The sequence below is a fragment of the Heliangelus exortis genome, chromosome Z (assembly GCF_036169615.1).
Source record: "Heliangelus exortis chromosome Z, bHelExo1.hap1, whole genome shotgun sequence".
Lineage (NCBI taxonomy): Eukaryota > Metazoa > Chordata > Aves > Apodiformes > Trochilidae > Heliangelus > Heliangelus exortis.
The window spans coordinates 29,409,372-29,424,931 of NC_092454.1; the positions used below are offsets into that span (position 1 = coordinate 29,409,372).

Below are 15,560 nucleotides of genomic sequence, written 5' to 3' on the forward strand. Positions count from 1 at the left end.
ATTCCAAGAAAGTTAGTGTGCATGCCATTTGGGTTCTCAAATACCTGTTGAATCTTAATTTGTTAGAGGCTCAGAAAAACATAATTAATACTTAACACAAAAGTTGAAGTATTTCCATCAGAATACCTCATATTAACTCTTAGGTTTCTTCACATGAAGCTATGTAGTTCATTTTGCCACAGCTGTGACTGACAGAAAACGTTTTAAGATGAAAACTGAGTCTGAGGCTTGTAAGCAGCCTGTATGACAAAATATACAGCAAATACAAAGTATGTTGTTCACGTAAGGACTAAATTTGAGTAGAAGTGATACAAAGCTTGCTTTCTACTGATCTTTCATAATTTACTCTTTGGACGGGATCAGTTTATTATCTGTTTAAATTGAAGATGACTATTTTATAGCTACATGGTAATACTGTGTTTTTCTGAACAAAAGCTAATTGGTTTTGTAGATTGCCTTAAATTCTGCTCTTCAGCTGTTAGATTTAAATTACAGTGAAACTTCATCAGCTTTCAGTCTTACCTCCCTACTTGTAAAATGGCACTTCTTAGAAGTCAGGTCACTCCTAGGGAACATAAGTAAGAATGGATATATTATGCAGCTGTTCTGTGTTTTGTCTTTCTACCTTTTAGTTGGACCTTGGACTGTTTTTCCTTTTGTGTTCTGTCTCCAAGATGTGTGTGCAGTACTGAGACAAATGTAGTGTATGTGCTTATTTATTAAAGAAATAGCCTCTGTTTTGTTAGTTTGCAAGTGTATGACACCAGAATGTTTGCAGTTTTGTGACTGAAGAAGAATATCAGCTTGGTTTGTCTTTCTGGAAAGGACTGTGATTTGAAATGGCATTGTAGAAATAATGCAAGATGCTTTCCATGCTAGAGTACAGTTTATTTTTTCGAGGTTATAATTGATTTGGTGTGTTTGTAGTGCAAATTCACTCTCCTGTAGGCTCCAGTTCAGTTGTTTATGGATTTATGTCTGTGGTGACTGGGTCTTGAACTTGTAAAAATAGAAAACATACTCGAAAATGTGGATGTTGACTTACAGTGTGTGTGGAGCAAGCTCATCAAAGTCAGGAATTATTGCTGATGGTAGGTGTGTTTATGGAACATCTTAATTCCAGAAACCAGAGGTCTTTCTTGGATATTGGATAAACTTGTGAAGGGGAATAATGAAGTTCTGAATATGATGATATGATGTGTAAGGACAATGTCAGTCAGATTTCAGTCATTTTTGGACTATGAAATCTCAACCTTTCAATCAAATTCTAGGAACCTAAATAACACCTTCCTATTTACATATGTGGGCACAATTCTAGTAATACAACTAGTTTTAGAGGAGCTTCTGCCTGACAGATGATGTTGTAAGGATTTGCTATAGGAAATAATTTAAAATCAGAAGTCTTGCTTGTTTCTTCTTATAACAAAAATGGTCAAGGAGATCTGTTCTTTCATATAGACTCTGGAGTCTTTACTTAGCTGTGTTTTTTCCCCAGTAACATAGAGACCTAGCACCGACATTTCTCCTACATCTTCATAAGGATTCTTTCCTGAATTTTTTCTCCTTTTTGCAAAAGGAGATTCATTACTGTTACACAAACTTGTACACTTCTTAGAAAAGACATTCACTTGATAAGTTTTCTTATCTTTACCTCTTGCAAGCTGAAATGCACCTCAGTTTTGTCTGCATTAGTATTCATAAAGTGAAATATCTGTCTCTTCTCACCACCTGTAAAGGGAGAACACTACCTAGAACTTTAACACATTTGTTGAAGTAGGTTATGTGTTAAAGATTTTTTTATTTGGTTTAGGATTTCTGGCTTAAAAGTGGTGGGAGAATCTTTTTCTCCAACATTACATCTACAGTTGGAAGAGAGCTCTGGATCTCGAGAAAATGATGTGAAGTTACTCAAAAGAGTTGTGGATTATGTAAGTGACCCTATAATGAATAAATAATAACATTGCCTTTGGATGTGAATAATGAAATGTGTATGTGTATGGAGGTTTGTTGAGTGACTTAGAATGTCTTGCAGGAATGCTGCAAGAAACTCAGTTTCTTTTCTGACTGTAGGTCTAGATTAAAGACCATCTTCTAATAAAGTCTGTCTGCAAATATAGAGGTCTATAGCACGGGATAAAATATTTGTTAGGCCTTTTGCTTCAGAAAATAATTATTTCCTGTTATGTACTTCAAAACACAAGGTAAATTTGCATATAAAATTTTTGGTTAGAATACTCTTATAGTGTTCAAAACAATTAAGGTTTTAACTTGAATAGAATTCTGATGGTGCATTTTAACCATTTGAGGTCTAGCTTTTGGTAATTTTGTTTGGCTTACTCTATAAACTTGTTTTTGTGTGAAGAATTTCATGTTTTGTATGGAGTATTTTTTCCATCTTTGACACACGTTGGTTCTTCTCCTGCCACATGAAGGACATGACCTAACAAATTTAACATTTCATCTGGCAGGTGCACAGGGCCACACACCAGAACAAAACTCTAGAGTTGATTTCCTTGAAAACAGACTTATGTGATCTGATACTGTGCTTAATACAGCATTTTTGTCCTATCTATTGGCGATGAAGCTACACACTAATTAATTTTATAAGTTTACGCTGTCTTAAAATTACAGACGATTTTGCACAGCTTCAAAACCTCCATTTTGGAAAGAACTTAGTTATTCTGGCACCAAACTTGTTGAAGTTAGTTGTGTGTATTTGATGATAAAAGAGTATGCCATCAGAAGTTCCCAGATTGGTGACTACTGTGTTTTTGTTATTTGTAGTGCATGAATAGTGGTATAGCATTAACTCAGGCCCGATACCTGGATAAAGAAGAAAAATGTCTTCCTGCACCTAGGTCAGTAGAAAGTAAATACATTAATGCATTTTAGTAATTATGACTCTGTTTCTTCTCATACAATGATAGGTTTTTGTTGGTACTGTGAGAAAATGGGAAAGGCTTCATTTTAAGATGTGTTTTCAGTGACTGTTACAAGATGCTAATACCCTGAAATGACTGTATCAAAACTACTCCAGTCTCAGTGATCATCATGTTGCTTGTTACCAAGCACATTTCCCTGAGCTGCACAGACACAGATAAAAAGGATAACAGTCATATTTCTGTGGTGTGGGTAGTGGGGGCTGAGAGGAAATTAGTCTGAGTGTTTCTATTTAGACATATGCCTTGTTTCTGGTTGTGTTTCAAGGAATAATAATTTTCCTGGGCATAGTGATCTAGTGAAGTCTAAAGCTGAAGGCACGGAGTAAAGTTTACAGTGTATGTTCTGGCTTTTTTTTTTTTTCTAGCATTCGAGTAGTGATAACAGTGGAACAAACAGAACAAGAACTGGACAAAGCTGCATCACTTCTTAAGGAGGCTGCACAATCTGTATTGAATTAGACTGCTGTTGTGGATTCCTCTTTCCTCAAATTATCAGGATAAGTGTTTTACACTGTATAGTGACTTCATTTCAGATATTCAAATTCTACCATTGATGGCATTGAAACTTGACTAACAAGATTGCTCCACAGTAGTGGAAATGCTGTGAGGGAACGAATGGTGAATTTTGGAACTGGTGAATGACACATGTTGCATCTTAAAAAGTTTTAAGGGTTTGGAGAGAAAAAAGTGTTTTAAAAAATGTGTATAAACAGCCATTTTTTCCCAAAATCGTTTAAAATTTATTGTTTTCACTGCATATTCTCAGGATGTTTTAGAACTTCAAATAAATTTGAAGACACTATTTCCCCCTCCTCCTCCCTAGTAAAGATATGTTGTTCATAATACTGCCAAAAGGGAGAAAATAACATATTGATGGATAATTTGGTGCTCTGTCATTTATTATGGAATTATAGAAGAAACTTCAGTTCTTTTTTATTTATATCTTTGTCTAACAGTTTTTGTTAGCTAGTTTTTAAGAATGCCTGGCCAGATAATTTCATTGTCTAAATGGTAAATTCATGTTAAATTGTATTTGCTTTCTTCATTTCATATATAATTATATGCATGTTTGACATTATGGGTGAGGATTTTCCTGTTACTGACTTTCAGACATCTAAACTGACACCTCTGAATTGTGAAACTAGTATATATAGTCCATGATAGTGTGTTTAGTCAGAGAGGATTTTTTACCAATCTTGAAGAGGAGTCATGAGCAATATGAAGAATGAACCAAAGTTTTGAAACAGCAGCTAAATACTAGCTTATTCAGACTACTTCAAAGCACTGAAATGGTGTGTTTATTTCTAAGCAGCTATGACTTAGAGGAAAAGATTCACAGACAGCCAACCAGAGTTTATATGGTACAGATACTACTGAAGTACAGCTTCATATGCACATAATTGAATAGTAATATTTGGAGGTTTTTTTGTCAGGAGTTTTAGTAAGCACAGATGGACGTTACACAGATGGACACACCAATTAGAGGAGACTGGCAAGGAAGGATGACAGAAAGCTGTACCTTTGTATAAAGTAAAACTACAGTAATGTGCTTCAGGACTTTAAGAATGCCCACTTCAAAATTTTATATTATACGTGATCTGAATTCTGGGTTGGTTTGTACTCATGTGCCTTTTTGGTTGCTGCTACAAAGAATTATGGGACTGTTGTTGAGAATCATCGTTTAAATAAGAAGTTAATCATGTTTGATTCAGAAATTTACATATCATATAATTAGGTTTTGTAGCATGATCAGCCCTATTCTGTTGAGTAATCTGCATAAGATGAGCGAGCATAGTCTAACTTGCCTCCTTCAGTTCTTGATGGCTTCCTGCACTGGCTTTCAAAACTTCTCATCTGTGTACATTTAGATAAACCAGTTGAAGTTGTGTTGGGATACTTGTGGTTTTGCTTTACTGTTTTAAACAGTCAAATAATTGTCAATGCAGTTGGGAGAAACCTTCATCCCAATATGAAGGAGTATTCATATCTCACTGCTTATTATATCTTCTCTACTATATTTGAGTTAAAGCCTGTGAGAAGCCAGCAATTTAAATGAACAAAAATGTAAGGAAGTAAGTTGATTCCCATTTTACAGAGTAGACTCGGTGCAGAAAATCAATCTTCTCAAGGCCCTCAGAAACTGCAAGAAACGGAAATTAAAACTTACCACTATACTTTGAGCTTGTGAGCCATTTCTAGTTTGATAATTGAAACCTGAATATTGAAGTAAACTCAAGCCTTTGATGTATAAGTAGGGAAAAAAAATGAGGTACTTGAATTCCTATGCAGCATAATAAATATTTTGGTGTTCAAGGCAAGCAAATCACCAGTTATCATTAAAATACGAGGTTGCAGAATTTATACTCACTTCTTGCATTTCGTTTTACATTGTCGGAAAATGGAGGGAATTTTTTTTGTTGCACTTTTGAGAACTAAGAACATCTTTAGATACATGGGTCTGGTTTGTTGTTCTTGCTTTTGTTTTTTCATTTAAAATGGAGTGATAAAACCTAAAATGGTAGGAAGCATAGTGGAATTTCTGGCAATTTCAAAGCTGTGTGTAAGTAGTTCTGATAGTAATAGTAGTAGTTCTGATGGTATTCCAAGTTCGTGTTTTGCTAAGAGATACTATCATCTGATTCATTTGGCAAACACACAGCATTAAAATATTGGTAAAACTGCCTTTGTCCATTTGTTTTTGCTTAATATCTAGGAAAGAAAACCTTTTCTAAAGATCAACAAGATCTTAATGATCTAAAGATCTGTAAGATCAAATTAAAGATCTTATGGTTGATATAATTTGAATTATTGTTACAATTTGTGTTGTACTGACAGGTTATATACATGGTCCCAGTGAGAAATGAAAATGTTTGAGATATAGCTGGTGGAGAGAGAGATCCCTGGCCATTTAAGCATGTCTGACCATATCATTTTGGGTTTTTTTAAAAAAAAACCTGCTCTGACATGGCAAGCAGATGAAGTAAAGGGTGAGTCTGGGGAAAAAAGTTAGTTGGGGTTAGGGAGACAGCAGGTAATTCTGGTTAAACTTTGTACATTAAAAAAAATCAGAAACCTGTTAAGGTGCTTAAGTTCTCCATGGTGTAAACTGATAAATACATGAGCAAGCCTGTTTTAATTGCTTTGTGTTGTGTTTTTTGTTTAATTGCTTGGCTGTAGCAGGACTTTTTAATCCATTTCTTCAGATGTGGGCATAAGGCTGGGATGTTAGTAAATACCTGGATTCAGCAGGATACTGTTAGATGTATAAAACACAAAAGGACTTATCCTGAAAGAAACTTTAGAGTTTCTCCTGAAAATAACTATTTGTATTCTTAATTTGTATTCAACTAATTTATGTATTTTGCCTTGCCTGGTATTTGGAACATCGTTTCAGTGAAGTGGAAGCATCAAGATAATTGTCATTAAAAAAAATGTTGGTGTTCTGTTTTTTTTTTTTACTGAAGATTAGTATGTGGTGGTTGAGAAGGAAAGGCTTTGAACTGTAGTAAGGTAGCTGTTTATTGAAATTGTCCTGATGAACATAATTGTTTGCAATACATGGGGACTGGAATGGACTGAAAAGAAAGATATTTCAGCTTGAAGAAACGTGTCTACGTGACATGTATATATATACTTTATTTAAAAATAAACAGAGATCTTTTCTTTGACTATCTAGAAATAATTGATTGTTATTTTTACAGGTTCATTGTTTTTATATGAAAACCTACAGATGCCTTTTCTGTTTATTACAGTAGTCATTATTTTAGGATAGGAGGTGAAATGCATAAGGAGAGCATTAAGAAAGGAAAAGACGGCTGAATAACTGAATTTTTAAACTTTTTTTTTTACCTTTGAAATATGATCCCAGTTCCTGCACAAAATGGTGCACTGTCTCCTTTCTGTTACTCCATCTGGACTTCATTATTCTAAACAGGGTTGTAGAGTGTTGGTATTCACTATCTATGAAGTTACTACTGCAAGTGTCCTGCATCTTAAGATGACTTGAGAAATGTACTTGAGCTGTAAATACTTGAGCTGTAAGAAGAGGAAAATACTTACAACTAAAACAAAGCGTTTGTGCGTTAAAGTGTTTCAGTGTCATAATAAAAGAAAGTGTCTGGATAACATGTTTTTTGTTGTGTTTTTATCTAAGGCAATGTTCATACTAATAAGGTAATGGACGTGCTCTGTCTTATTGTTCATGGATTTCTCAGATCTTAGTTTCTTGTCCAGTGTGTGCTAGGTCATTGCAAAATATGCATAATAAAAGCCACAAGGTAATAAATCAGCTGAGCTGTGGATTGCTGGAAGTATCTATCAGGGAAGGACAATTCTCTACATGACTAATTTCAAATACTCGGTAGCAGATAGTAATGAAAAACTGTTGGAAACTGGGCACTAGGCCAAATACAGTTTTACTGTGACTCAGTATAGAATTTCTAATGTATCAACAAACTCAGTTCCAGATGACACATGCCCGAGCTTTGTAAGACCTTTACAGAAGAAATACTGCAGTTTTTGCTCACCATATTATATGGATAAAATTTCTCAATTTACCTCTACTATTAAAGATGTTACCACCTGTCTTGGGATAACTGGGCTGCTTTTTCCAACAAGTGACTCACCATTGGTGAAACCCACTGAGTACACTGGAGTCAGAGGAGAAATTTAAATAGAGTTGGAAAGGTATAACCACTGGTTAACTTATTTTTGGCCTGCATCAAATATAAGAACATTTTGGGGGCATTACTAAGAGAGAGAGAGATGTGATCAACCATCATACTCAGCACTTGTCAAACTGTGTTTGTCACCACAGTTTAAGTAAGACAGGGACAGACTGGAGTCTCATGGAGATGACAAGGGAGGCAATAGGTACAGGTTGCACTGGGAAAAGTTGCATCTTGACATAAATTTTTTACCTAGGGAAGAACAGTCAGTCATGATCTCCCCAGTGATGTCTTGGAGTTTCCATCACAGGAGGTTTTCAAGACACAAGTAGACAGGGTACTATGAAGCTGCATCTGGGCTCTCTTTCCCATGAAAGGTGGGACCAGATGATATTTTGAGGTACCTTCCCCCCTGAGGGAGGCCTACAAGAGAGCTGGAGAGGGACTTATTTTTTTTAGGGCTTGTAATGATAGGACAGGTGGTAGTGTCTTTATTTTGGAAGAGGATAGATTTAGATTAGCTATCGGGAAGAAATTCTTGACTGTGGGTGAGACACTAGAACTGGTTGCCCAGGGAAGTTGTGGATGCCTTATTCCTGGAAGTGGTTAAGGCGAGGCTGGATGGAGCTTTGAGCCACCGATCTCATGAGATGTATTTCTGTGCCCATTACAGAAGGATGAAATAGATTGTGGTGTATCAATGCACAGACTCAGTTACTTTTCCAAATTGAGGCAAAAGTTTATTAAACTGAGGGTCTTATTTATAATCTAGACCTTTCCAGGGTCCTCCCCTCACCCCACACTCCTCCATCTCTCTTGGTGTTTTTTCAGTGATTTTCCATTCTCCTTGTTAAGCAAATGGCTTCATTTGCACATTCATTTCTTATCACTCATGTCTCTTTGCCAGTTCCCACACTAATGATCCTAAAGTCCCTTCCAAACCACTCTATTATTCATCTCCCACATAACAAGATAAAGAAATGGCTGTTCAGTTAAGTGGCTGTAATGAAATTGGCTTCACTGAGGGAAAATCCTCCCACGTTAGCACAGTGGTTTTTAATGATAGTGGCTGCACCAGTGGACAAGGGACAACTTATGGATGGGATTGGTCTTGACTTCCACAAGGCCTTTAACATAATCCTCCTACTAAGATCCCTACTCACCAAGCTGGAGAAATACAGATTTGATGGGTGGACTGTTCAGTTGGTAAGGAACTGGCTAGATAGTTGTGTCCAGGGAATAGTGGCCAATGGCTCCAAATCCTGATGGAGATCAAGTGACAAGTGATATCACTCAGGGGACCAGACAGCAGAATAGAGGTATATAGACAGTGGGATCAAGTGCACCATCAGCAGAGGTGTGTTACTGTTGTCTGATGGCAGGCAAGGGATGTACAGAAGGTTGCTTTCATTTTGAGGCTTAATATGAAGGCACAAATTTATTTGATATATTTGATATATAGATTCTGATTCCAGCCAAAGTGTGATGACTGAGTTAAGTCTTGTTCCAGTGCTCATCTCTGCCTTGGTACATAATGCTGGTAAATGCTGTGCAATTTGCAGTACATGCATATTTGAGGTTTGAAGCTGTAGAAACAGATAATGACTCAAGTATCAATGACTGCCTCTAAGCACAGAAGGCCAGCTTTTGCAATTTTAGTAACATTTTACTATTTGTAAACAAGGAATTAAGTGTGGATATGGTATCACAGCTGCAAGATCAGACATACTTGAGTTACAGGGTGATAAAAGGAAACATTTTCTGAATGTTATGAGAAAAAGACAGCAAGATAGTGATGTTTTTACAATGGTGGGGTTTGGTAGTATTTGAGGCCCCTCAGTCTGAACATGAAACATAAAGTACTCATTAAATGCTGGTTAAGAGAAATAAGATGTTAAGGATGTGAAGTCCTGCAGTGGAGAAAATGGACAACATCGCTCCTACCTTTCATTAGTAATGATAGTAGGTTACAGGAGTTAATTTTCACCAGCATTGTTGCTCACCCATTGTTGGTCCACCCAAGCCAAGGAAGTAATGATGCACATTGGAGAACAGGGAGCTTTATTCTGAATACTGGAAGTTGTTGCATATCAGAAAGTGTCTTGCAAAAAGAAAGAATTATAGTAACTCACCTAGCAGCAAAATTAGATGCAACCGCAAATCATATAGAAACTGGCAAATGAATGAAGTTTACATATACTCTTTGCAAGCTGGAGTACAGTTATGTGGTAACAAGGGAATTTATTATGTATGCACACTACCTTCTATAAATGCATCTGATATGTTGGGCTAAAGAAAGAGTTGAAAACAGACAGGTGTGAAAAAACTTAAACTTTTAGATGATTTTGAGCTGAGCTAAGAGATGATATCAAATAGGAAGGTTTGAACAAGTTTTGGCTACTTCAGCCCTTAAAATAGATTTTAACAAAAGTTCAGCATACATGTACTGCTGTGGTTACATTCTCTGTGCAGCCAGTAAGGCCAAAGAAAAGCTTAGTAAGCTAATTCATGGGTGACAGAGTTCTTGTCACAGATGGAACAATGGTAGCAATATTTGGCTTTGGGGTGGTTAACTGCAGAACCATTAATGGTGCAGGAAGTGCAACCAAATTGCAGTGCAGGAAGTGGCAGGATTGGCAGTGCAGGAAGCCAGTCGAATGCCCAATCTGTTTAGCATTTGAATATCTTATTTGGTGACTGAAGGGACTGATACAGCCCTTCCAGAAAATTGGAGTAGCCTCAGAAGAGTGTTAGGCTGCTAATACCCAGCTTTGGTTTGGGTCTTCTTGTTTTGTTTTGGGGTTCTTTTTTTGCTTTTTCTTTTAAATTGTCCTTTAAGGTAGTATTGGTAGATTTGATAACTAGAGAAAGAGCATCTTGCTATGGAAGCAGACTCTGTTCTAGCTATTCGCTATGTTCTATTCACTAGAACATAGCCCAAAAGACCACTGATTAGTCTTGATCTCTTGCTCTTTACAGATCTCACAGTATTGCTTTTGCCAGGCATTAATGGCAAAGGAAGAAGTTTTGGACTTCTGTGTTACATATGACATGAGAACAACTTCTAGATCAATGGATAAATTGAAGCGTTCCTATGTTTACCCAAAGAACGTGGAAGTGAAAGGGTGCTAATTTTCAGGTTTTCTTGGAAGATCTGGGCTTGGGTCCTGTCTTCTCATTATCACTTTTCCTGTGAAATTATCCACTACCTTGACATTATAAAATAATCTCCATTTCTCAGGTAGCACAGGAGCATCACGCTGTGTTTCACAACAATCTTGGTGTATATAACCTCCTTCTTACTTGCAGTTCTCTGTCTGTGTATTTTTGTAGTGTTTTCAAGTTGGATTGTTTTTCTGAGAACCACGTGAAACTATGGCAGAAACTATCAAGGTGTGATTATAATTTGTTGTTGTCAGCTAAAATAACTCATTTTCATAAATTCTGCATCTCCCTGAAATGTCTCAGCTTTTCAGAGATTACTGGAATGGAAATATATGTTATTACATTTATGTGGTGTTTGTTATCTTTCACATAGTACTGGTGATTAGGAAAAGTGCTCTGCAACAGAGATAATGTTTCCTTTGTTAAAGAAAAATATTTCACTGCTTCTGGTAAGCAAGAACAAATAGAAGTGCATATATTTTGTGTAAATGAGAGAGAACATACACATACACCTTTCACTTGTAACTCAGCTTTTTCTTATTCCATAGAACACATACAATGTGAATGACCCCTTATGCAAAAACATGCTAGCATTTTCGAAAGTGCAGTTTAAACTTCACCTGCCATTAATAAGCAGCTGCTTTCTGAAGACATAGGTATATATATGCATGTAGATGTGGGGCTTAGGAACACTGGTGGTCAGTTTCACAGTGCTAGATTAATAGCTGGACTTGATAATCAAAAATGTCTGTTCCAACCAAATGATTCTATGATTTTGTGATTCTATGTTATCAAGAGCTGAAATTTCTGATTTTGAAGTTCAGCCTCAGGCATGCAGGTTTTCCAGAAAAGTCTTCAAATGACTGCAGAGATGTTGATTCAGTCATATAGGGAAAACTGGTAATGAGGTCACATGTTGTTCTCCTCATATATATGCTAACTTAAAATTATAGGGTTTGTGTTTAAACTTTGAAAATAAACTAGTCTAGTTAACATTATTTCCTTTAAAGTGTACTTTAAAGTCCTAATAAATACCAAGTTTTTCATTAGCATGAGAGAATCCTTAAAACACAATGTAAGGGAGCATTTTGATGTTCTGAAAGACTTATTGTTCTATTATGTACAAGCACATGCAATGAAATAATGGAAAGCATTTGACTCAGGTCACTGAACAGCTGTTTCTGTCTGACATAGGAGTGCTGCTATAATTTGCTTGTGGTTTTTTTATTAGACAGACATGTTCCAAGTTTTAGTCAGGTAAGCATTTTCCATAAGTACTACAGGGAGCACTTAAATCATGAGGTATTCCACTCAAGTGGTACACCATGTAATGATAATACCAAGAGTAAGGAGATTCCCTGTATCATGGAAGTGAGAATATTGCTTCCCACTGAAGTCATGGTTTCACTAACTTTGTGCATTCATTGCTGCTAATACTCACCCATAAGGGAAGGAAACTGGTGACATCGTGTACATAAATTATTTTATTTGTTCTGTCTGTACACCCTTTTAGTAAAGTCCAACAAAAATAAACTTAAGGAGCAAAACTAAAGTACTGCATTCTTGATCAAAAAATAACAAAAATAAACCTAAGCAGCACTGAGGAAAAGGATTTGGGGATGGTAGTAGATGAGAAGCTCTACATGAGCCACCGGTGTGCACTCAAAGGTCAACTGCATCCTGGGGTGCATCAAAACAAGTATGGGCAGCTGCCCAGGGTGAGGGAAGTGTTTCTGCCCTTCTACTCTGCTCCTGTGAGACTGCATCTGGAATATTGCCTACAGCTCTGGAGCCCCCAGCACAGCAAGAATACAGAACTATTGGAGAGGGCCCAGAGAAGGGCCACAAAGATGATCCAAGGGCTGGAGCACCACTGCTATGAAGACAGGCTGAGAAAGTTGTGGCTATTCAGCCTGGAGAAGTGAAGGCTCTGGGAAGACCTTATAGTGACCTTCCAGTACATGAAAGATCCTACAGGAAAGCTGGGGAGGAGCTTTTCACCAGCGAGGGTAGTGACAGGATAAAGTGTAATGGTTTTAAACTGAAAGAGGATAGAGTTAGGTTAAATGCCAGTAATAAATTCTTCACCATGAAGGTAGCAAGACAATGGAATAGGTTGCCTAGAGTGGTTTTGGTGCCCCCTCCCTGGCAGTGTTTAGGTCCAGGCTGGATGAGGCATTGTGCAACCTGGTTGAGTGGGAGGTGTCCGTACTTATGCAGAGGGGTTGGATCTTGATGATCTTTAAGGTCTGTTCCAACCCTAACCATTCTATGATTCTAATAATGTACAATTAGTGTATTTTTGTTCTGATTTTAGTCCAGGCATTTTCACTAAGATAAACTGTGTTGGGTATTAATGCTGCTTTTTAGCATCAGAATGCAAGTGTGTCAGATTCTGATTGGGATCTTTGAGCCATCTGGACCAACTGACCAGTGCTGAATCTCTAAAGGTCTACCCTATGTTCTTACTTTCTTTTCCTTGGGTTTTGGCCTATTGCAGTTTTTTAATCATAGAATCACGTAACAGTTTGATTTGGAAGGCACCTTAAAGATCATCTTCTTCCAACACCCCTGCTATGGCCAAGGACACCTACCACTAGACCAGGTTGCTCTGGTCCATCCAATGGTCCACCCATTCAATGTGGCCTTGAATGCTTCCAGGGAGGGAGCAGCCACAACTCCGCTGGGAAACCTGTTCTACTATCTCATCACCCTCACACTAAAGAATTTTTTCCAAATATCCAATCTAGATCTACTGCCATCCATTTTAAAGCTATTACCCCTTATCCTTTTGCTACATGCCTTTATAAAAAGTCCATCTCCAACTTTCATGTAGGCCCCCTTCAGGTCCTGGAAGGCTGCTGTAAGGTCTCTTCAGAGCCTCCTTTTCTCCAGGCTGAAAAACCCCAACCCTCTCCACCTATTTCCATAGGAGAGGTGCTCCACAACAGGATCACCTCTGTGGGCCTTCTCTGTGACCCCATTCCAATAGCTTCATGGTCTTCCTAAGCTGGGGACCCAGAACCCTGGAGCCACTACTCCAGGTAGAGTCTCACGAGAGTGGAGTAGAGGTGGGGTATAACCTCCCTTGACCTGCTGGTCATGCTTCTTTTGGTGCAGCCCAGTATACAGTTGTCTTTCTGGGACTCGAGTGCACAATGAATAGCTCATGTTGAGCTTTTCATCAAACAATACCCCCAAGTCCCTTGCTCAAGCAATCAAAACTAGACTTACTTTTATGAGACTCATAAAAAATTACTGAGAATCTTAAGGGATATGAGAAAATTGGTATCAAATACTTTGTTGGATCCTTTGTTGGTAATAACTACTGCTCTGGTTGGTTTGAGAACTGTAACATGGGAGGCAAATGTAATATAACAGCTAGATCAAGAAAGCAAAACTTGTGCCCTCAGGCAGGTGGTTGTGTTTTTGACCCAATGTAGCTTCTTTAATCATTTAGCTACACAGCAGATCTGAGAACAGTCCAGATGGAGGCTGAACCTACAGCCCCCTGACATACAAACATCTATGATACCAATTACACCATCTGTTGGTCATAAAACCACATTCTCTATCTTTTCTTGGCTCTTGTGTTATACAAAAGCTGAAGGGTGATACTTGGAGCTGTTCTAGTTTATCCATGCAATTTAATGCAGAACACATTTTCACAGTGAGGGAGAACAAAGCACGATAGTACCGAAGTTCAATTTACATTCACAGTCAGTGAAAACAAAAATTAAAATAAAAAACAGTTGTCCGAGTCATTATTTATATCCAAACTATGGCTTCAGTTTTAGTTTTTTCCCCCCACTGCTTAAAAATCCTGAAGAAAAACTTACACCACCACAACTCCAGCTTCTGAGGGCTCTGAACTGAAAGAAGATCTGTAATGATAAAAATGAAATTATGGAAGCATTGAAGATACACAGATCACATTAGCAGACAATATGTGTCTTAACACAAACTTTTGCACTTCTTTAGGGATTTGTATTTGGTGGTGTTTGGGAATGTAGAGTACCTATCTGAGTATATGCTATTGTTAGGCTGGAGATTCAACCAGTCCGCTCAGAATAGGTCTCTCCCTGCACGGGCTCATCAAACTGGCATTCTGAAATACTTCAAAGACTTTCAAATTGGTTCTCAGTTTTTTTCCTCCTGAGGTACAATAGTTATTCCTAGATGATGGCTGTGGTCATCAGAAATGACAATGGAATGCTGAGGTCTATCATATAAGGAATGATGCACTGAAATATGTGATGTCATGTATTAGGGATAAAACCACTGGCATGGGTCCACCAAAGTTAGGAACTCAGAGAACATGTGTTACCTGTGTCGAATGGATAACTGAAATAAGGTATGTTTTACCTCTTTTAGGAATGTTGTGTTCATGTAATTATTTTTTTGGGTTTTTTTTTTTTTTAGTATTTGACAGGACTGTAGTTCTAGCTAGGAATAGCTGCTTAGGGAGGCTAAGTCATTAAATTCTCTTCTAGCAAAAACACCTTTCTTGCCTTATGGTGGTGGGTTGATTAGTAGTCATGAAGAGTAGCAAGCTACTCCCAGAAACATGGGACCTGTTAATTCTGATACCATGTTTGATGGATGGTTCTGTGCTTTGTGACCCTACAACACAGGCTTTTAAGAAACATTGTGTTCCAGTGCCACTATTTATCTGTCTAACACAAAAATAAATTTCAGCTCTACAACATAAGGAGTCTAGATATAAGCTAGGTGGAAATATTTCTTAGGAGAAAGTCCAATATCCCTACATCTTTATAGTTCTTTT

The 15,560-nt window shown here is 37.4% G+C and overlaps 1 protein-coding gene across 1 annotated transcript in view; it reads left to right on the top strand.

The window, feature by feature from the left end:
* Positions 1-7,067, top strand: part of SPTLC1 (serine palmitoyltransferase long chain base subunit 1) — a 36,765-nt gene extending 29,698 nt beyond the window's left edge. Inside the window, exons 13-15 of the mRNA XM_071731430.1 lie at positions 1,811-1,928; positions 2,785-2,858; positions 3,308-7,067. Of these exons, the coding sequence (XP_071587531.1) occupies positions 1,811-1,928; positions 2,785-2,858; positions 3,308-3,401 (286 nt within the window). The 3' untranslated portion in view covers positions 3,402-7,067. The remainder of the gene's footprint in view (positions 1-1,810; positions 1,929-2,784; positions 2,859-3,307) is intronic.
* The last annotated feature ends 8,493 nt before the right edge of the window (positions 7,068-15,560 follow it).